The sequence below is a fragment of the Phodopus roborovskii genome, unplaced genomic scaffold, assembly GCF_943737965.1.
Source record: "Phodopus roborovskii unplaced genomic scaffold, PHOROB, whole genome shotgun sequence".
Taxonomy (NCBI): domain Eukaryota; kingdom Metazoa; phylum Chordata; class Mammalia; order Rodentia; family Cricetidae; genus Phodopus; species Phodopus roborovskii.
In genome coordinates this window covers 17,775,827-17,798,044 of record NW_026126511.1, presented here as the reverse complement: position 1 = coordinate 17,798,044, position 22,218 = coordinate 17,775,827, and the positions used below count along the sequence as shown (strand labels likewise).

The following is a 22,218-nucleotide window of genomic DNA, read 5'->3' as shown; positions in this document are numbered from 1 at the left end:
CATGGGCTACTGGAATGTTCAACAAAATATGGCTAAGATCTCAGGTGTGGGTTTGGTGACACTCCTCACTGTCTATGAGAGAATGTCAACAGGCCCAATCTTGATGATCTTTCATGGCTTACTGTGAGCTACTTCTGATGAAATGATAATGGAGGTTGTGTGCTGAGGACACCATTCTATGACAACCATCCACACTATAGTCTATGAAGAAAATGCACCTGGATTATGCAGTGCAACTCACCCATTAGATTCTCGGCACATACTGTGATGTACTTGATATAGGGCATAAGGTACTTTATATGATATAATTTGTTTACAATGTATAGCAAAACTACCCTAATTAGCACACTTTCCTTTTTCTCCCCAATACTTTTAGTTTATTTCCTCAATCTGAGATCTGCCTTGTCTTTCAAATGAATCATCTAGCCCCAGACTCTACTTTCAATTCTCACTCAACAAAACAAGAGTCAAGACGCTTAATCTCTTTGTATTTGAAATTTTGCTCTTAGAAGTAGGTAATGGTAGGAGCTTAATCCATTAACAGCGAGCATGTGGGCCTAGATAGTTGCTGTGAGGATAGGAAGACAGCCTATCTGTGCAGACAAAGCTAGCAGGATTCACTGACTATCTGCATCAAAGATGCAGTTGTAAAGATAATTTTTTCTAGAACCCACTCTCCTAGATCTGGCATTCACTAAATATTTTTTGGTTGGGTTTTTATTGCATTTTCCTATTCCCTAGTTCCTGTTCAAATGTCTCCATAGGATGGAATAATTCTGCCTCTTCCTTGGTTAGTAGCCATTCTGTTTCTAACTTCCTTGGAAGTAAACTTAAGCCTTTTTAACATGGTCCACAGAGGCCTTCACCCAACTTCTTTTCTTGCCAGTGGAGGCCTATCTCTGACCACACCCCTGAGGGACTGCACTCACTGGGTTAAATAAACTTCAGTGTTAGCAAACACGGTGTAATTTATGGTTTCCTCTCTTCATGTGCTGCCTTACACTCATAAGGGCACCTCAGCTGGTACTTTCAGGCCCTCACCAAGCTACTCTTCCTTAGGACACTTATCACACCCATTCCTGGAGCGCCCTAACCTCTTCTCTCCCAGCTGAATTCAATGACTACAGTATGACAAGAGGACCTAAACAATAAAAGGGGTTGAAGATGCAGTTCAATGGTAGAGTACTAGCACAGATGAGGCCTTAGCAGTAGTCTATGGAGTGCCTAGCATGCATGAGGTCTTAGCTTCTATCCACAGCACTGGAAGCGAAAAGAGGGAATTGTAAGGAGTAAGGTTTGTCCGCCAGCCTGGCCGGTCTTGTCCCGCCGCCACGCCAGCCCCAAATAATGCACTGAGACTTTGTATTTGATATAATGCTGTTGGCCAGGTACTAGTTTATCATCTAGCTCTGTCTTAATTATTAACCCATTTCTATTAAGCTAAATATTTCCATGTGGTCTTACCGGAGAGAGGGGACCGGCGGTTCTGCTGTCTCCAGTCTCTCCATCTTGACTCCTCCTTCCTACTTCCTCGAATCCTCCTTGTCTCCTAGTCCCGCCTATCTTGCTTTCCTGTTGGCCAACAGTGCTTTATTCATTAACCAGTATGAGAAACATATTTACAGAATGGCATCTCCCATTAGGGAATGAAGAGAGGGGAGAATGAGGAAAGGAAGGAAGCGTGGAGGATAGGACAAAAAGAGGAAAGAGAGGAAAGGGGAGCAGTGCAGCTCAGCCTCCCTTTTCTTTCTACAGCCACTAGCAAAGGCTTTCATTGTGAAAGAAGTTGGAAATTGGTTAACACTGTATTTTCATAACTGTCTTAAATTATATTTGTTGTCCTGGATTCCTTTCATGAGAATGTTCAGCATTTTCATGTTTAGGTAGTATCTGTTCAACCCATGCAGGCAAGTCTCTCAGCAAAATATTAAGCCCCACTCCATCCTACCTCTCCCCCCCCACACACACACCATAACAACAGCAGAGGTCAGGAAACGGCAGCAACATATTTATTGGAAATGAACTAGACATTACATGGACATGATGAAGATGTAAAATGTCAAAGCAGAAGTGGTGTGACACCTTTTGAAATCACAAATGGGAAAGAAAAAAAGCATTTCACAAGGAAATACTGTATCCACATTGTCTTAATTGCTGACTTTGAACATCCAGAATATAGTGTAATTTTAACTAAGAAACAGAAAGAAAATAGTTCCTTCCCCAACACGGATACCCCTCAGTCATCACCTGTGCATCACACCCATAAGGCAATTTCTATTGTCAGAAAGTAAGACTGTATTCTTCTTCATCCTGGGAGGAGAATAGAAGATGCTACAAATGAAGAAATTTTCAGAATATTGAAGTAACTGGTCAACTAATTAATGGCCCTCAACCTAACAGAGAATCTAGAACAAGCACTTCCTAGGATCTAGAAGCTATGTCCACTCTCCTACAAAATCCTACAAAATAAGACTTGGTTGTTTGAGGAGGAAACCCCCTGGATCCAAGGTCACCCTGACGCCAAGACTTGTGATATTCAAGTGAGGAACAGCCTAAAAGGATTTGTAGATACTTGGCATCTACTGATCTACATCTTGATTTGTGAGCTCTATAATGAAATTTCACCTTGTGCATAATAAACTCTCTCTGAGGAAAATTACCTCCAAATAACCCATCTGCAAATATAAGACAAGGACTGCCAAAAGCAGCAACAATAAACACTGTTTGGAAAGGCAGAAATGCTGCCTTCATGTTCAGAGGCACTGTTGTCAAGTCATCTCTGTTGTAGGGACTGAATAGGTTCTGGGAAGATTACTTTCCATCCATGCAGCCAGCATGCATGAACATTCTCCAGTAAGCTCTTTACCTGGCAGAAGCCAGGGGTCCAAATACAAAACTGTACAGGTTTTAACTGGGTTGGAGAAATTTCTCTTCCATTCCAGTGTACTTCACACAGTTTGTTCCTAAACATTTCACAGTTCTAAAATTTTTTCACATGAAGAGGAAAACTATTCGTAGGTGTTCTGTTACTGAGCAAAAGATAAAAGGCAACTCAACATGGCATATCATCTTTGGAACATGGATCATAATTTTATTTCCCTATTCTAAACTGAAGGTCACAAGAATTACATGGAAGGCTCCCTTTATTTTGTGAGAAAATAACAAACCTTGTCACTTGGTAAATACAACACTAAGCAACTGTTTGCCAGTGTTGAAGTCACCGAAATAGAAAGGCAAATAGCTACTATAGACAATTTAGGAGCTTAGTTGTGTTTATGAGGCCTGACATTTTTAGTTTGAATATCAATGCTGGTCTAATCTGCTAGAAAATTAGCAACATTCACCTTCACTTTGAGGTGGGTGGACTCAGCCACAGGTCCTGCCTTGTTCCTGTGTGTCTCAAGCAAAGCCTAACCAGACTCAAGATAAGTGAAGATTCCACATACTGGCTGTCACACAGTGGGCAGGGTAGAAGGGCCCCACCCTCCTTAGAGACTCACACATCCCTTACATACAGCAACAGGAATGTGTCTGCCTACAACACTGAGTGAAACATGCTAGTCTTTGAGGGGGGGAGCGGTGGGGGAATACATTCATTTTTTTCAAGTATATTTCAATATACAAAGATATTCTAGATTTGTTTCACTAGAAAAACAAAAGGATTCTGTGTGTGTTCAAAAGGAAACTTCAACTTCCATTTGGTGTGGATTCCATGAAGTTTTGACTAAAAAAAAAAACTTGCTCTGAATACTCATCTACCGTTGGATTTGAAAGCACGGATCTTTATGTCCATTTATATATATTTATGTACATAGTTGGCAACAACCAGAAGAAAATCCAGTCTGGATGTTTATGATGGCTTAGGAGTGGAGTGCTCTGAGGAGAGCTACATCATCTACTGATAATCTAAGCACCAGTAGTGGGTGTCCCACCAGATTTCTGGTCGACATTAGATCTGCAGCGTACAGGTGCCACCTTCTGGGTACTGTAAGGCAGCTCTATGCTGAGGCCACGTCTGGAACTATGGCTTATTTCCTGTCTTGGCTTTGTCATTGCTAGAGTAAGCTAGGTCTCTCAGCAGCAATTCACAGTTGGCCAGCGCATCTGCTGGTAGCAGCTTCCGGATTTGTTCCACAGTTTTTTGATACGCCATTTTATCTTGTTCCAGGGTCCGGATTAAAGCCTTCATTTTGGTCTCTCTGGTCAAAAGTGTTTCTAGGTTGGATTCCAAGGCCTGGATTTTAGCATGAGCTACCTGTTTGCCAAGAAAACAAATCAAAATAAAAAAAACTTGAGGAAGTCTGTGTCTTTATTACAGTAACAGCCATGTCTTACCTTTGTTATTAGATAATTTCATCACAATAGTTAGGAGAATATCAAGTGAACAAACACTGAGAAAAATGCATTTGGCTTTTTAAAGAATATTTCAATATACAAAAATATTCTCTGAAATAGGATTCATTATTTTTTTCTTAGCATATTCAAAAATCTAGATATTAGAAACAGACAATATAAGCTCAGTGATAGAATACTTTTTTATCACTCAAAAGATCTTGGATTCAAACCTCAGGAACATATATATGACACATATGTACCGGCACATACAGGGACACACATGAACTCACACGACTTCTCTCCTTTCACTAATGACAGCAGCAGTGCAATGCTGTATCACACCTACATGATGCTGAAGTCATCACTCATACCCACTGGTGCTCCCCTGTCCTGCCTGACTGAAGGCAGAACAAGGACACTCTTGACTAGTTTTTGCTATGTGACTCAGTTTATCTCACAGTTTTGGGAGATACCAGTCTAAGCAACATGGCGCTCACTCTGGCAAACACTCCCACCACCCCTACGTGCCACACATCATCGTTTGAGCACACTGGTGACGAAAAGCTCCTGTGTTGAAGGAGGAATCCAAGTGATCGGTGGTTCTGGGCAGTCTTGCTCGTTGGTAACAACCCTCCCAGAAGAATGAACTGGGGTGTTAGGAGAACTGTCTTAACCCCTCCCAAGAGCAGTACCTTCAACAACCTAAGGCCTCCCAGGAGGTTTGGCTTCTACAGACATACTTGGAACTCCACTCATTTCAACTGATTGAGAAGCTTAACTGCGGCTACCTGGAGCTGTCAACAGAAAGTCTGTAGCAAGTCCGTGTTACGAGTTCACTGTTGGTTTCCCTGGAGACATCTCCCTAACTAGATTTTCACTAACATTCACTAGCTGCCTCCCTTCCTTCGTACTCCACCCTGATGTGCCTTTGGTTTATATTGCTCTTTCAAATGTGAGGCTTGAATACTTTTGAGACGTTTCCTTCTGAAGAGGGACATTAAACTCTGTTCTTAGACAACAAAGAAACTCTGCTTCACTCCCCTCACCTGCTCCTCTCACCTACATGAGGCCTGACTGACAAGCTCTGCCAAGCTTTCTGACTGATGCAGCCTCCTCCCCCGAGCAATACAAAAGTCCTCCTCACTCACTGCTCATCCCTCCGAATTCAGCCCAAGCTCACATAACCACATACCTGATCCCTCAGGTTTCATTCCTCCTCCCCTGAAGTTACCTGGATTTTATAACTTCCAATAAGGTGAACCCAAATTCTGTTTTGAATTTCTCTTCTGCTATTTTGTGGGTGCATTTTTCTCCCGAGTGATACTTATGCTCCTGAGTACATTTGCTGACCTCCAAATACATGAACCTGATGAGATACCTAGGTCACTGGTCTTCACTGGTTCAACCCACAAACACATGCCCCTGTCTTCATGGGCAGTTCCACGCAGACAGGGCTACTCGCTCATACTTATTCCCATCTTCATTTCTGTACCTGGAGTTTTTCTAGAAGGTCCATGTTCTGTCTTTTCAGTTGGTTGTTGGCTCTCTCCAGCTTCTCCAGAGATTCATTATCCTCACATGCATAGGAAGATTCCAGAAGCTCATCCTGTAGCACGTGATATTCTACCTCATAGGCATGTAACTGTTTGGAAATGTCCATCTCAAAAACCTGTTGAAGTACCATGAGTTGGTTAATCTGGCCTTCAGTATCCACATCAAGATACTTTATATTTATTTCCCAGCACTGTTGGGAACATGAAAACACTCCAAAAGTGGAAAATATCCCTAGCTATCCACATCAGAATAAACAAGATACAGATCTGACTTTCAGTACAATAGCACACAGAATATTTCTGTGCAACTGAAACATCCTAAGAATGAGACCACGTCACAAAAGTAAACTAATGTCCATTTGTAGTTGGCAACCAAAATGAGCATAATCCAGTAACTGTCTCCCAAAATTTAGAGTACCAGGTCAACATTTGTTGTTGAGCAATGATTACCTGTGTCAGAGACAATCACTGCTGATTAGTAAGCAAAGCTACATAGAGGTATTTTGGATGTATGAGTTAATGGAGCAGAAAGGTCCTAATAAATGGTTGTATTCATTGCTAGTCTTTGTGAGCCACTCTCAAGATTGGCAATCATTTCCATGATCAATCAGTTCTAATTGGGGTAGCAAGCTATAAGTCAGGAAATGTCCGTTAATTTCATTATTTTGGGTTTAGGAGTGGGCACGGATTTAAGAGAACATATATGGCTTCAAATTTCCAATATCATTATATATAACTACTTGATACTCATATGAGTTATTACGGGCAACAGTACATGGCAGTCCATACCCAGAAGCCCAGAACTTTGGATACAGAAGTGGGAGAAAAGCAAATTCAAGGCCAGCCTGGGCTCCCCAGTGTGACCATACTTCAAACAAATCAGAAAAGATATTTTTAAAAACCTGACATATAATAAAATATAAACAAAAGCCATACTTGTTAACTTAATGATTTTAATAATTAGAAACTACTGATTACAAATACATAATCTGCATATGAATTATGGTTTGTGGTGCTAAGGATCCAACCCAGGGCTTTGTGCATGCTGGACAAACTAGTGGTCAATCACTGAGTGACATCAGCATGGTGGCCTTAGACTTGTGATCCCACATCCTCTACCTCCCAAGTAGCTGGAGCCACAGACCTGGCCCTTCTTACAAATTCTGAAGGAATTGGTAATATTGCAAAGCTAGTGAGCTTCACTTTATATTCTGGTCATACTGACTCTTTAAGTTGTGACCAAGACTCACCATTGGTTGAAATCAGGAGGGTTCCTTGAAAACCCACTACGCACCGCTGTAGCATGTTTTTGTGCATAGGCAGACACACAATGCTACAATGCTGAAATTTCATAATTGTCTCATTTCTAAATAAGACATGCTAATCAAACAAAAGAGGACCTTAAAGAAAATAGATGTTAGGCAAATCATATTTCTGTGTGAAATAATTTACCTGTGTTGGATCATTTACATCATACCTGGGTGATAATTTTTTCCATTTCAGTGGTATTCATATCAGGCAATGTGCTTTTCAAAAATTCCACGATATTCTCAAAGTTTTCACACTCCATTATAAGTGCCTCCTGGCTGCTCAGTAAACTGAGAGCAACCTTAAATATAACTTCAGTTCCCTGAAGAAAAATAATATCTAGAACAAGAGATAAGATTTTCACGGTCAAAGTTGTGTGTTTATTATTGCAAAGAGCATATTCTTTGTTTTATTGCAGCATCAGAACCAGAAAGCATGTCAAAAAAAACTGGTCAAAACCAGCTTTTACTTTTAAAACCGAGTTAATATGACTGAAACAAATAGAATGTGGTCTATTCATCTTACTTTTGAGGATTTTATATATGGTTAAGAGAACAAATGAGACGTTATATATCTGCCTGTCTATATACAATTTAAGGTTTTAATGGTAAGTTTAATGGATCCTAGGTAAAGTTCAAATAAATTTACTCAACCAACAGGTTTTTCTTAACAACAGAACATAACAACAAATCAACTTGTACTGTTCAACTATTCATAATCCAAAAACAAATGAGCCAATTAATATGTAATTAAATCTATATTCAACTGGACACAAACACATTTAGAGGAATTTTTAGGAGACCCATTATCAGATTCCAAAGCACCACAGAAAACTCCACTGAAAAAAAAGTGGTGTATATCCAACATGCAAGAGACACCCTGGGGTCGCGTGTTCATGCAGTGCAACTGGACGTTACATTTCAGCTTCAGTGTTGTCAGAAGGCAGTATCAGACCTCCCATCAAAAACGGATGCTAAACCAGAATGCCGAGTACGTATATGTAACACACACACATACTCAAAACTCAAGCTTCTCCTAACATTTTTCTAGTTGTTATAATCTGATTTTTTTCTGAGTTTTATACTAGTTCTTCAAAAAAAAAAAAAAACAGTTTTTGACTTAAAATTAGAGAGTACTTAAAATTTGACCAAATACATGCAAAGGTCCAACTTAGCACAGTGGTACATAAATACTGAGGGTTTTGCCCCAGCCTCTAGATGGATTTATAGAACCAGCAAATGCTGGAGCCTCCTGCAGGTTACAGAGGTCCCAGCCAACACCACTGCATAAATGTCTAGCTAACAGTAATTGCTGATGTCTTTATTTCCTGTTCTGTTTTTAGATGCTGTGCTGGCCAGTTTTATGTCAACTTGACACAAGCTAGAGCTGATAGGGAAGAGGGACTCTCAACTGAGAAAATGCCTCCATAAGATTGCCTATACACAAAACTGTAGTGCACTTTTCTATGACTGATGACTTATGCGAGAGGACCCCGATCACAGTGGATGGTGCCGCCCCTGGGCTGGTGGTCCTGGGTGTCAGAAGAAAGCAGACTAAGCAAGCCATGAGGAGCATGTCTCCATGGCCCCTGAATCTACTCATGTCTCAAGCTTCCTGCCTTGACTTCCCTCAGTGATGGACTGTGGTGTGAGAGCTGAAATAAACCCGTTCCTTCCCAAGTTGACTTTGGTCACGGTGTTTTCTCACAGCAACAGAGAACATAGCTAAGACAGATGGGGATTTGTTATGTAGCTCATGCAGGCTCAAACTCACAATCCTCCTGTCTTGGCTTCCCAAAGTGCTGTGATTACAGGTGTGTACACCAACACTCAGCCTCATGTCTTTTTTACGATACTTCGATGAACCCATTTAAGACCTGTGAATAGATCTGAAGACCCAAGAAGGCACACAAGCCATGCCGCCCTCTCCCTTCTCCCATTGCCAACACTGTGGTTGGAGCAAAGTAGCTACACAATAGTATACCTGTCTACATTCAGTGATTTTCCTCTTAGCCATAGTCTTAGAGGTTGGCTATGGCTCCTGCAGTGGCAGTAAGGGTAGCTATGTAAGCAATGAGACAGGAACAAAAGTTACATGTTAACAACAGAAAGACCAAGAAATGCCACTAGAAAACGCACCCATAATAAATAGCACAGCAGTTGTGTTCCTTTCTCTGTATTTTGAGTCCAAGTTGAAGAAGGTGATGAGAGAAAGATGGAAGACCCAGGAAGATAAAAATCCAGAAAACTATACAGTCTGTCCCTAATCCAGATTTGAAAACTGAGTTTTCTAGGTTTGCCCATACAAATAAATATAAGCTCACAGGGGCCCAAGTGTGTTCTACTGTATTTGGATAATGCTTAGGATTTTCCTAGCCCTATAGGAACTTCGCTGACAATGGCCGCAGGAGAATATATAACACTGTCCCTATTGAACGCACGTGTCACTTACCAAAAACTCTGGCTACAAATCCTAAGGGAAACTGAGAGGCAAAGAGCGTGAGGAACCAGGGAGCAGCATATAGACTGGGGCTGATCTCGTTCTCCTCGAGGTGATTGTAGAGCTCCCGGTGGTAGTCATGAAGAAGTCTGGACAGCTGGTACATCTGGATCTGTGGTGCGTATACAGAAGAAAGAGAAGACTTGCAGCAATCTGCAGGTGTTTCCGTCCAATATACAGACTTTCAAGAACTCACACACATTTAAGAACTTTAAAGATGATGTCCAAATGCAAGGTCACTGTATTTCGAGCATGATTCAGGCCAGTGCAAATTCAACTAAGTCTCACAATCAAGTCTTTCTATTGTGTGCTTGGTATGGTGTATATGTGTGGAAAGAGCATCATTTTTCCAATAGAAAGAATTATTTTTGAGTCTCCTAACAGATTTCCAATGCCTCCTGCTGAACGTGAACCTTTTCTTATAAAGAGATATAAAGTAATAAAAATGCATGCTAACAACCAATCACGTTATCAAGTCAAGAACGGTTTCCAGAGCATAAACTAAAAACGAGACACCTCCTGGGGAAACATGAATCTGTACCAAGTGCTGCACACAAACATTGCCAATCCCGTCTGAGTCTTATCGACAACACGGATCCTGGAAACTGGGCTTCCACACAAACCGTGAAGGGAAGGAACCAGGGCCACAGAAAGTCACGGGTAAACAGCTTGGCAGCAGGCAAACATGAAAAGAGGTTTTGTAATGAGATTTTTATCTCAGAAGGTCGTGACCAGAAGGAAATCAGACATTCCCCTAGACCCGCTCTGGTTTAGAACCTAGACGGGGTGGGTGTTCATCAGCAGAAGAACTAGTATTTTTGTAAGCTCAGAAACAAACCTAGTTAGCAGAGGAAAAAGAAAGCATGTTGATAAAGCATTCTGTTCTTGTTCAGCTATGACCATAATGATGAAACAAATGTTTGCCATTTTATTATTTCCAAGATTTTATATTCTGCGATCTATATTCTAAACTCGAGGTTAGGAATGTTTCCTCCATCGAAGTAGTGCCCACACTTGAGGGTGAAACAAGAAGTCAGACCTGCTCTCAAGGAAGCCAGGCTCAATGGCGTAGGTAGGGAAGGTACCTGCACCATCTTTGAAAACCTCAGGGATCAAACCATACTGACACCCTGCTCTAGACATTAAAAAGATGTCCTGTTTCACTTTTCTGAAGCACGGAGTTCAGCACTCCTAGGACGGTGACACCTAGGATGATGTCACAAGAACATTTACGTTTCCAAAATGAGGAAGCATATTCTTAGTAATCATAATGATCATTTTTATGATTCTCTGAGTATCTCTGACACAGCACACTGCAAACATTCCTCCCTGACTCCCACTTCTACTTCCAACATGGATTCATGACCTCCCCTATAATTATTATTGTTACATACATGTACACACATGCACAACCCACTGAGCCCACTTAATGTTGCTCTTATGTTCATGTGCTTAGGGATTACCACTTAGGACTCTTCTGTGATGTTTCCTGAATCATAATGGTTGCTAACATATGAATCCAACTAACTTAGGCTTATGCTGGGTTACATTTTTATTAGGAATTCTCTAATACATTGTATTTTAAGTTTGCAACGAAATCTTTCTGCCTGTGGACCAAAATCACTGTTCAAATACAGCTTCTTTTCTCTGAAACGCGAATAACAAAGAAATTGTTTTCTGAAAACCAGAGTTAACTTAATTCCTTACAAGTACCAATGTTTTCTCTCTGATATAAAGTATAAGTAAACTGTTCAGAATAAAACATCATTTAGCCTGTTAAGCAGATCTATACACAGGCTGCCAAGTAAGAATTAGATTGCTATAGTTAAATGCCTTGGTGAGCACTGTCTGTATGCTTTCCTAAGCACGTGGACACTTAGCAAAATCTCAAATCCCTCAAACAATGACTAACCCATATCCACACATGTGCCCAAACTCTAAGACAGCGGGTCTAGATTTCTTGAACTCTGAACTATGATTCTGAAAGGGCTGGTACTGAGACTTCCGCTGAAGGCCTCCTACACAGCTGACTCACCATGAGCCGCCACCTCACCTGAAGTGACATCATATCTGGTCGGTACTGCTTGCGGAAGCCCAGGTCGTACATAAGGAATTTGAGCATTTCAAAGGCTTGCTCTTCGCTCATGTGCAGAAGCAGGACTCCGGCCACGAAGCTGATCCCCTGACAGTAGCCTACCTCTTTGTCCAGCAGAGAGTAGGCTTTCAGCAGGTTAAAGAGGGACAGCTGCCCTGCCCCAAGCTGTACTGAGAAGTAAGGGTGGGTGGGAAACGTCCTCCCTGTGGAGGGAAAGGAGAACCAGACTTAGAAGTCAGAGGGAAAACCCAACACAGCGTCCTCTGGAAATAACCAGCACTGTCAACCCTGGCCGTTGCTGGGAATCTTCATCTCAGAGGCTCTTGTTCTCTCCTTCCCCCCTCGCCACCCCACTCCCCCTCACCACCATGGCAGTCCTATGTTCCACACACATGACACAGAGAGCTAAAAAAGCAATGCCATTCAACAGAAATCTGCCCTCGACGGCGGCAGAGCCAAGAGGTATAACAGAGTAAAACTCAGATTGCTTTTGAGTTTGATTTTACATGGCAATCCCAGTTCCCTCACCCTCCTCTCTTCCCCTGTCTCCCACCCAACCCCCATTCCATCCCCTTTCTGCTCCCCAGGGAGGGTGAGGCCTAATCAAGGCAAAGTCACAGAAAGAGCACTGTCTAATGCAAATCAAAGTCTATGGGGTGTCATTATTTAAGACAAAATCTTGGTAACCTACAACCAGATTTACTTTTTATTTTGTGGCTTTGTGATAATGATACTGGAGGAATTTGTCTGGTTTTACTTTCTTTTACAGAGAGTCTATCATTTAGGAATTCTGCTTTTCTAGATAACTTTTTTTCTCTCTTCTTATAAACAATGCAATCTCTTTAAAAAATACATACAACTTATGAACATAATACAAACATGCATATGTGCACACATATATGCACACACATGTCCAAGGAAGATAAAGAGAGTGAAAGTTCAATGTGATTTCAAGTAAATTTTTCTGCCTAAATTTACCTATGGATAGGAAATTACCGTGGAGACACCAATAAGCAAACAAACTCGGCCTTGCATTTCATAAACGCTGATATCTGCTGCCGCCACAGAGAGCCACCCTCCTCACCAAAGCTGTTGGCACTAGTTTGGGACTTTCCTTGAGCCACCAGAAAAGGAGGACCATACAAGTTTCCTTGTCAAATGACTACTCAGGTCAATTAGAATTTGCAAGAGTGGAAAATTTTAAATTGTTTTCCAGCACATAAGCTTAAAAGTGCTTTCTGCTTTCCTTTTCCGTTTTATTTTATTTTTTTTTTTCTTCCCAGGAACTGATAAGATTATTTCTGCAGCCTAAGGAAGCGAAAGAGAGGATAGAGGAACGCAGATGGCCACTGGCAGAGGCAAATAAGCAGTTTTTAAAATTAGAGACCTAATTTCTCCCTCAAATCCTTTGCTAAGAAAAAGTTATAAATAAACTGTGTATCCAAGAACTCCATCTTTGTCACTCACCATTTTCCTGTTTATTGGGGACATCCAGACCGGCTCCGGCCGCAAGGCCCTAGTCTACATCTCGTAGCCCATTTACCAACACTGTGTCACAGCTTGGCAGGGACCACGGGGAAGGCCAAGTCCAGTTCTCAGTTAAGAAAAGGAATAGACTTGGGAGAAAAGCAGCCTGGTGGCACCCACAGTCAGGACAATGACTGGTGCCCAGTTTCCCTGTAACATTTCCACTTTAATTCTATTGGAATGAAAATATGGTAATTGAGTTGAGCCCTTCCCCCAAGAAAAGCTGTTTGTCAATGAAAAAAACAGAGGCAAACACTAGCTTTTTAGCCAGTGGTTTTTCTTAAATGCCTAATATAAACTGAACCCAAAGATAAGGTATCCCTCTCCTTACCACCCGGGGACCTGGGGGGATCTGGCTACCTGATAGCGATCAGCTCCTAAAGGTAGTGATTAAATAAATAACCAACACAAAAATTTTAGATACTTCAAAATAGTAATGTGTGTGTGAGAGAGAGGGGGTGGGCTTTAGAGAAAAAAGGCTTTTTAAAATCATACTATCTGGGGACTGGGGATGTATCTCAGTAGAGCACATGATCCACCCTCCTGTCCACCCACACGGCTGCTTGCCTTCTGATTTGCCATTATCTAGACATTCCACAGTTCCTACTTGGATGAGTATGGCATTAGTTTTTACAGTGATTGCTAAAAGTTAGTATTCAGCAGTGTCAGAAAGTCTCCAAAGCCCTGTTAAATATTTCTTTTTCCTTTCAACTTATTTTAAAATCAGCACTGATCGTGACAGAGTTGCCTGGCTGAGGGGGTAGCTCAGTGGGGGAGCACTTGCCTAGCATGCCCACCGCCTTGGGTTTTATCTCCAGCACTATAAACACACACACACACACATACATACACACACACCGGTTGTTCAAAATTCGGTGACTGAGAGCGTCCCACAATATGGCCTTCACAGTGATCCCTACATCAGAGGGACACTTTGGGGGTGAATATTACACTCATGGTTCTTTAATCTGAATATAAGGCCAACTTACTCAGACAAAGGGGTCAGCAGCTCAGTGGATGCCAATCATCCTCTTTAGCAATGTTAACCAAGCAACAAATGCTAAGGTGCCCTTTGCTCGTGTAAATGATAACCCAGTCCACAGACATACCCAAATCCACAAGTATGGCATGCTGTTGAGCAGTGAGCTGCTTCAGAAGTTCCTTGTAGGAGGTGTCTGGAGGCTGGTGCTTGTTGGGCAATCTGTGCCTCAGGCGGTATTGTAGTGCTAGAAACTGCCAAATTTCCCCTCTCCGACTTTTGGGGACCCCTACAATGCAAGAGATGCAGAAGTCAGATCGTGAGTTTGGGAATAAAGCTCCAGCAGACGAATCACATCACGGTGAAAACGGAAGCTCTCCTTTCTGCACACTGCCCTCAGCTCGTGTCCTCCAGTGTGCGAAGAGCAGCGTATTTTGGCAAGCTGTTTCCCACAGACCCCTCCCAATTATGTGTAAATTATATTCCCATCAAATGCTCATGATGAGTCAAGTCGGTGAGTCTGCACTATTTCATGGCAACAATTAGAGACGTCTACTAAGGCACAGATCTTTTCTTCAGTAAACAAGAACCCCAAGCATCAGAAAAGTTGCAGTAAATATGAAGGAGTAATGTTAAAGTCAGAAACCTTCATGGGGACAGTGTCACCAATTCCTCATCAATCCTATAACCAGGGCATAGATGGAAAAAGAAAACCCATCCATCCACACGGCACTATACTTTCATTCCTTTACAAACAGGCTACCAGACAATATTATGTTTCTACTTCATAAACCAAAAACATCTCCACAGCTTTCCACTGATAAAAGGTTATGGAAAGGTGACTACCTTCTTTAAGGGACGTGTGAATGTCTTCCATGTCGCATCTGATTTTAGTTCTGCAATTTAACAACTTCTTATCCCATGTTACTAGGACTTCCTTCTGACACGTACCAACTTCTTCATAGTCTAACTTAACTTTTCTAGACTGGAGTTCATCTCTTCTTGCTTGAAAAACAAAGAGAAAGAAAGAAAAGCAAAGAATCAAAACCAACCTCTTGTTAAAATACAGCATTGTAAATACTGGATGCATTATTACTATACCCAATTACTTTCCTCTGGAGGGAAAAATTAAAATTTTGAGGAAATGGGACTGGACAGATGGCTTAGTGGATAAAAGGACCCAAGTTCAATTCCAAGCACCCACATGCCTGCCAAGAACCATCTGTAATTCCAGTTCCAGGGGGTCAATGCCCTGTTGTAGCCTACATGGACGCCGTATGCAGGTGAAGTGCAGACATACATCAGGCAAAACACCCTGGTACATAAAAATAAGGAAAGTCTTTTTAAGTCTTTCGAGGGAAACATAAGAAGTTTACAAATGTTGAGTCGTTCCTATGAGAAAATGCATGCAGTAACTAAGAGCTTTTTACTATTTTATACTCAGTAATTTCACTAAGTATAAACAAAACACAAACTGCTGCTGAAGAGATACCTCTGTGTATTCAAGACACTATTAACCAAGCCTGAATTTGACCCCTGGGACCCACATAGAGGAAGGAGAGAATCAGCTGGCAAAAGTCGTCCACTAACCTCCACAGTCACACTGTGACATGTGTGTGCACACATACTTGAGTGTGCATGCACACAAATAATAAATGTTAGCAATGCTATAAATTTCAACTCTGGGGAGATATGAAAGCATTAGAAGCAGCGGCTTATTAAAGCAGGCTAGAGGGGTGGCTCAGTGGTTAAGAACACTGGTTGCTCTTCCAGGGGATTCTTCAAGGACACTGGCATGCATATGGTATAGAGAAACACATGCTAGCAAAACACATATGTAAAAATAAAATAAAATTTAAATTCCCAAGAAAGCATTAATATTTTATGCAAAATATATATACTAGGAGGCAATACCTCATGCATTAACCTTAATCAGGAAACTATTTTACTGTGAGAGTTTCATGCATCCCTATTATTTGTAGAGTTATTCACATCTCCCTTAACAGAAGGCTATATGTTCCTATATTCATCTTTAATAACCTTTTGTTTATTTGAGGTGCTGGGGATTGAGCACAATGCCTTGTGCAGGCTAAGCACACTCTCTACCATCGAGTTATGGACCCAAGCCACTGTTCCTTAAACTTAAAAAGAGAAATTCATTTTATTTTAATGACACAGAACTCTTTCTTGTTTGCTGATTAAAACACAAGCCCAGACTCATTAAAGGAAATGCCTATAAAAGCACTCACTGTGTTGACCTGTGTTTATGTTAAATAACTGACTACAAAAGAGATACAGACACGAGAATGCACACCCCACCCTTCCTTATGGTCCCTTCACAGGGATCTGAGGGCTCTCCAGCCCCTCAAGCTCCAGGTTCTCCCCTGGTCAGCTTACCTTCTGCAACACAAATCTTTGTCAAGCATCCGAAGTCCTCGACAGCACAAAAAACAGTAGTAGTAGTAGGATGAATGTTACTTGTTACTTAATGCAGTTGAAACCATCCAAAAAGAAGTAAAATATCTTAAAATAGACTACTCTTCAAGCAGGGTGGTAAAGGTTCCTATTTAAAAGTCTGGACATACCCAAAAGACAGATCAGCTACAAAAATATTCCTCCTGGAGTCCACTAGGTGGCTTTCTAGTGCGTTTCAGCTTTGCTTCTCAGACACCTGCATGCCTGAGATAATTCTTTCAAAGAAGTAGGTTTGCCGAAGCTAACAATAAACACAACTCTATATATACATCACTACTTACAGTGTGCGTCAGAGGGAACTGCGCATATTTCCTTAGCTTATTTTCCCTACACCCTTCCTTGTCAGTGTGCATCCCAAATAATCCTAAGAACCTGTTACATGCTAGCCACAGACCCTAAGACAAAATGATTAGAACATTGATTTTTTTTTTATCCTCCCTCAACTGTTTAATTAAACAGAAACATGGAGAAATGGTTGCCACTGAACTAGAATTTTGCCCTTTTTGCTTAAGCTATGAAGTTAGCACGCACAGAGTTGCTAAAAACCTTTTCAGAAGAGCTCTCACCACCTTCTTCTTCCCTACCCTGAAAAATTATACAGCGTAGCTGACCTCAGTGTGGATGTGCAATCATTTATATTAAAACACTCCATTGTTTCATACTCACACGTGCAGTTAGCAAGTATTGCAGAATACTCAAAAAAGCCAGAGAGTTACAACAGGCAGCCCTGTGTTCTAGAATAATCTGTCCCACTTGGGTGCTACCATGTGAATTCGGGTAAATTCTATAGTGTCCCCACACCAGTCACTTAAAGACTAAGCTAACCTACAAGGACACTGTCCATTCAAACAGCCCAAGATTCTAAAACCATCCTTTGATATTGAATATAAGATTTTATCTGAATATATTCTCAACTGAAACACAATCCATGCTTTAAATTTTAAAAGAACTTTAATCATCTTTTTTGCCAACTTCTTTTTATGTAGGGGATAAATGAGATGAAACCAATTGCTGAAAAAAATATTAATACTACCCCATGGAAGATCTCACCCTCCCTGGGAGCAGAAAGGGGATGGGCTAGGGTTTGATGGGAGTCCTAGGGGAGGATGGGAGGATGGGAGTGTAAGGGAACTGGGATTGACATTGTAAAACAACCTTGTTTCAAATCTAAATTTAAAAAAGGGAAAAAATATGAATTCTAGTCCTACCAAAATCTTTGAGAGCTGCAGAGGGTACACTATGTGTCACACACCCTCCTAAGACCACATCAGTAACAGCTAATTTATTTCCTAAGAATATTTAGTAGCTTATGCACTTTGCATTCTGAGAAGAAAATACAACCAAAAAAAAAAACCTAAATAAGTGGTGTTAAACTTTTAAAAAAAAAATCAAAACGTGACTTGCATTGAGGTGCAGTAAAAGGGATATTATGGCAGAAAATTATCTCAGAAACGTGAACACCTACACTTTTAAATGTCTTTTGGGAGACAATACAACAAAATCAAGTGAGAGAAAAACACCATCTATACATCTGCCGGAACCCTGAGATGGCAAAGCCCCACTTAAGCTAATGACTAATTTTACAGACAGAGAAACAAACCCTTTGGGTGAAGTAATTTGTCCAAAATAATGGCATTTGCGTATGTTTTGGATCTGGGCACTATCTGTGTGCGGATCCTACTGGAACTGAAACAAATTACATCATCTTTTCAAGGGGCTGAGAAACATACTCTAAAGCATTTAGTATATACAAACCTAGCAGTCAAGGGCCATGGCCAGCATACTGGCTCTTATGAATACTGGATTACAAGTTTAGTGATTCAAAAGTTATTTTAAATGGAAAATTTATAAAACTTTAATAAAAACCTAGAGACTTTGACTTGGTTGTATTTAATTGGTGATAGTTAAATTGGATACAGCTCAGACAAATTTGCTCGAAATGGGCATGTGTCTCTCAGAATAAATGAATATACATGGAAGCTGACAGATCACAATCAAAAAGAAAAGATTTGCTTTTTTCGTGCTCCAAAGTTTTTAAGTAATGCATAACAGTACTAAACTTCAATCCGGTAAATACAGGGTTCCTATGTATCTGCACTCTCCATTATGCAAAAAGGCTACTAGAATTTCAATTGCATCAAATAAAAAGGCAAATGTTTTAAAAACCCATCTTTCTCAAGCCATAATTCACAGAGAGAGAGAGAGAGAGGGAGGGAGGGAAGGAGAGAGGGAGGGGCAGACAGACGGACGGACAGACTGATAACCAACCATATTCAATCAGAGTATGCATCCACCCCAGAATGAGTGTCTATGGAGACCTTAGCCCTGCTTGAATGGCTAACCTTCCAGTTTCTGGTTTTCTTTCTCCATCCGAAGCAACAGAATTTGCTGGTGTATAGCTTTTTTCCACAGACTCTTTAGTTCCTTTGATTTCTTTTTTTCTTCAGCTTTTTCTGTGTCCTCGTCACCAGACAGGAATATAACGAGAGGTTCTTCCTCCATGGTGGGAGTGAGGGGCGACAACGGGAGCAGCTCGGTCCTGTCCAGTCCATCTGCAGAGAAGAAGACAGTGAGTGGCATCCCGCAGTGGTCCTCAGAGTGGGGCCGTACTGCAGAATGCACGCGGCTCAGCACAGGGAAAGGTGCTCACACACCGCTTTCCCAGTAGCTCTGAGTTACTGGAACTGGTGATTTAAGTAAATTCAGACTGAATTCCCCTCCCAGGGTTCCCTGTTGCAGTGAAACAAGAACACGCGTGAGGCTACCACTTCTTCTTTCCACCCAGAAACACAAGAGCCAGTGGCTGCAAAGCAAGCTGGCCTTTCCCCAGGGGCTGACACTTCTGCAATTCACCAGTGTGTGCGCTCAGCCTGTGCTACACAGGGCTGTGCGGGTAGGTGTGGGTGACCTCTTGAGGTCCCTGTCCACCAGCTGAGTCCCACAGGATACCACAGCTGAGCAATGCTGGGCCTTTCCCCTCTGAGCAATACACCAAGGCCACCCCTCCCCCGGCATAGTTTCCTTACCTGGCTCACCCACGCTATTTCTCTCCTGCCACTCCAGCTGTTCTGTGCATGTGCCAATTATTATTCTATTAATAGAATGACCCTATCTCCTAAGCATTTCAATAATGGCTGACACTGCCAAAGAAATCAATAAAAAAGATGTAGCTCTCTGGGAATAGCATGTGTCAGGATCACCCCAAGCTGATTTTCCAACCTCGGGTCTCACTGCCCCACCCAGGATGCCCTTCTTCCTCAGTCCCTCACAATTCCTCTGGCCTGAACACTCCCTCAACATGAATCTAGAACTTTCCTGGGATATGTTTCCCCCAAAGATGAGTGTAAATATTTTTTTTTTCTGTGAAACCCTTGAACCATCCTAGGCAGTTTTATTTTTCAGCAATGCCATTTGATTCTGTTTGTAAATTCACTGATCTCTGCTCAGGCCACTGCTACCCCGTCTTGGTGACTGATGCCAGCTCTTTGACACCTCAGCATATTTAAATCTCTCATGTTTGCTTTTCGATAAATGTGATGAATCTTCACGTCCCCCTCCTTCTCTCTTTCCCACTGAGATCAGAAAATGAAGTGCATACGGACGCAACTGTGTGAAAGTTCCCAACATATTCATATACTTTGGCCAAATATATAACTAATTTGTGTGAGTGTTTCCTATGAGCTCAAAATGGATTCAGTTTCTATACAGGGGCAAATCATTTATCAGTGTTACGTGGAGCTTGTTCACTTGCGTTATTCAAATATTACACTTGGTTCACTCTCCTATTCTCAATTTTCAGAAAGGAATTTATTAAAATCTCTAATATGCACTATTGGCTCATTCGCTTTTCTTCAAAATTCTCTTGCATATCATCTTCCGGCTCTCAGGTATATATAATAGAGCATGCTCTCTTAACAGTTACATCTCTTGTTTACTGTTGTTTTCTTTAGGTTTTGCTCTGATTTTTCAATAGGCCTAATAGATCACAGAGAGCTGCCCATGCTCTCTTCTAGTTGCTATGTGACCAGTGTGATCTATCCATTTATTGTTCAACTTCTCTGTCTCCTTGTGTATGACCCTTGCACAATGTTCTCTGCTTTTCCTTCCTGTCTATGGCAGTTTTGTGAACACCATATCTCCCCAGCATTGTAGGATAACACCCAAGCCAGAAATCTCATTCACTCATGCATCCAGTCAAGCACGTACCAGATATGTAGTCTAACGTGTTATAACGATCGCTTAAAATAAGCCGCAACGGGGCACACAGAGAGCTATGATTCCCCATATTCTCCTAAATGTCTACACTTTCTGTTTCTTAGCCCAGGACACGTGAATTCTTGACTGACTTCACACAGACCTCTTTGCTGCATTGCTGATGGAGACTTATTCACAGGAGATGCAACCCGGAGGAAAATCCGCTGCCTCCAGGAGATTCTTCGAGGGGTGACAGGGGTTCCCCCGGCATTTAGGGACTCGTTGCTGCAGGTGGACGAGGTCCTTTTTCTGCCTTCTCCATCACTGTAGAATGCCAACGAAAAGTGTAACTGGTAAGGAAGACACACACTTCAAAGAGAAACGGGAGCGCAAGCCATTCCAAAGTTCTGTTGCAGGCAAGCACAAGGCACAGGCAATGGAGAGAGAGGCAACAGCAGCCACCACAGTTGAGGTCACAGCCCATTCACAGAAAAGTCAGCTGTCTCTACTGCTTCCTTAGAAGGCAACCAGTCCTGGTTCTAATCTGCGTCCTAATGCAGGGAAGGAATTTATATGCTTAAAGTAATTCTTAAGCAATGAACTTGTGCACTGCCCAGGAAACAAGCCTGATCCAACGGAAGCAGCCTGTACAAGGCTCACAGCTCATCCTAGGTATATGCAAGAGTGTATAACCCAACGTGACTGTTAGAATTCATAGCTACCAAACATCCGGGTCATGTCAGGAAATAACACAAATATAGGCAGGATGGTCAACCTGAGGGTTATTGTTAAGTTACATAAAACTAATTTTAAACCCATCAGGTATGGTGGAACAAGCCTTTGACACCAGCGCAAGGGAGGCAGACGCAGGTGGGTCTCTGTGAGTTCCAGTCCAGCTGGAGCTCCACAGTGAGACTCTACCTAAAAAATAATACAAAAGTTAACTAGACTTAAAGGTGGTGTAATATGCTGGTGCGTACTGAGATTCCCCATCAGGGGGAGTGGGCAGATATCCAACTAAGTTTTAAAAGAAACTGACCTAAGATCTCTAACCTTTGGGTGGGAAGAATGTCCCATCACTGCACCTTGGGGCTCTGTGAAACTCACATTTAGAAATTCTGTTCCTCTAGAACTTTGTTTCTAGAGAAAAGACACTTCTGCATTCGCTAGGCTGTGTGCAAATGAAGGCCGGAGTGACTCAAAGTTACTTTTGAGACCAACTCTGTTTGCACTTAGAAGACCATACAATGGTG

The 22,218-nt window shown here is 41.7% G+C and overlaps 1 protein-coding gene across 1 annotated transcript in view; it reads right to left on the bottom strand.

The window, feature by feature from the left end:
- Positions 1 to 1,996: 1,996 nt before the first annotated feature.
- Tbc1d4 (TBC1 domain family member 4) overlaps positions 1,997 to 22,218 on the bottom strand; it is a 148,862-nt gene continuing 128,640 nt past the window's right edge. The window contains exons 13-21 of the mRNA XM_051195286.1: positions 21,129 to 21,289; positions 19,114 to 19,323; positions 15,143 to 15,301; positions 14,427 to 14,585; positions 11,749 to 11,993; positions 9,648 to 9,807; positions 7,366 to 7,535; positions 5,828 to 6,004; positions 1,997 to 4,255 (exon numbers count right to left, since the gene is read on the bottom strand). Of these exons, the coding sequence (XP_051051243.1) occupies positions 4,022 to 4,255; positions 5,828 to 6,004; positions 7,366 to 7,535; positions 9,648 to 9,807; positions 11,749 to 11,993; positions 14,427 to 14,585; positions 15,143 to 15,301; positions 19,114 to 19,323; positions 21,129 to 21,289 (1,675 nt within the window). The 3' untranslated portion in view covers positions 1,997 to 4,021. The remainder of the gene's footprint in view (positions 4,256 to 5,827; positions 6,005 to 7,365; positions 7,536 to 9,647; positions 9,808 to 11,748; positions 11,994 to 14,426; positions 14,586 to 15,142; positions 15,302 to 19,113; positions 19,324 to 21,128; positions 21,290 to 22,218) is intronic.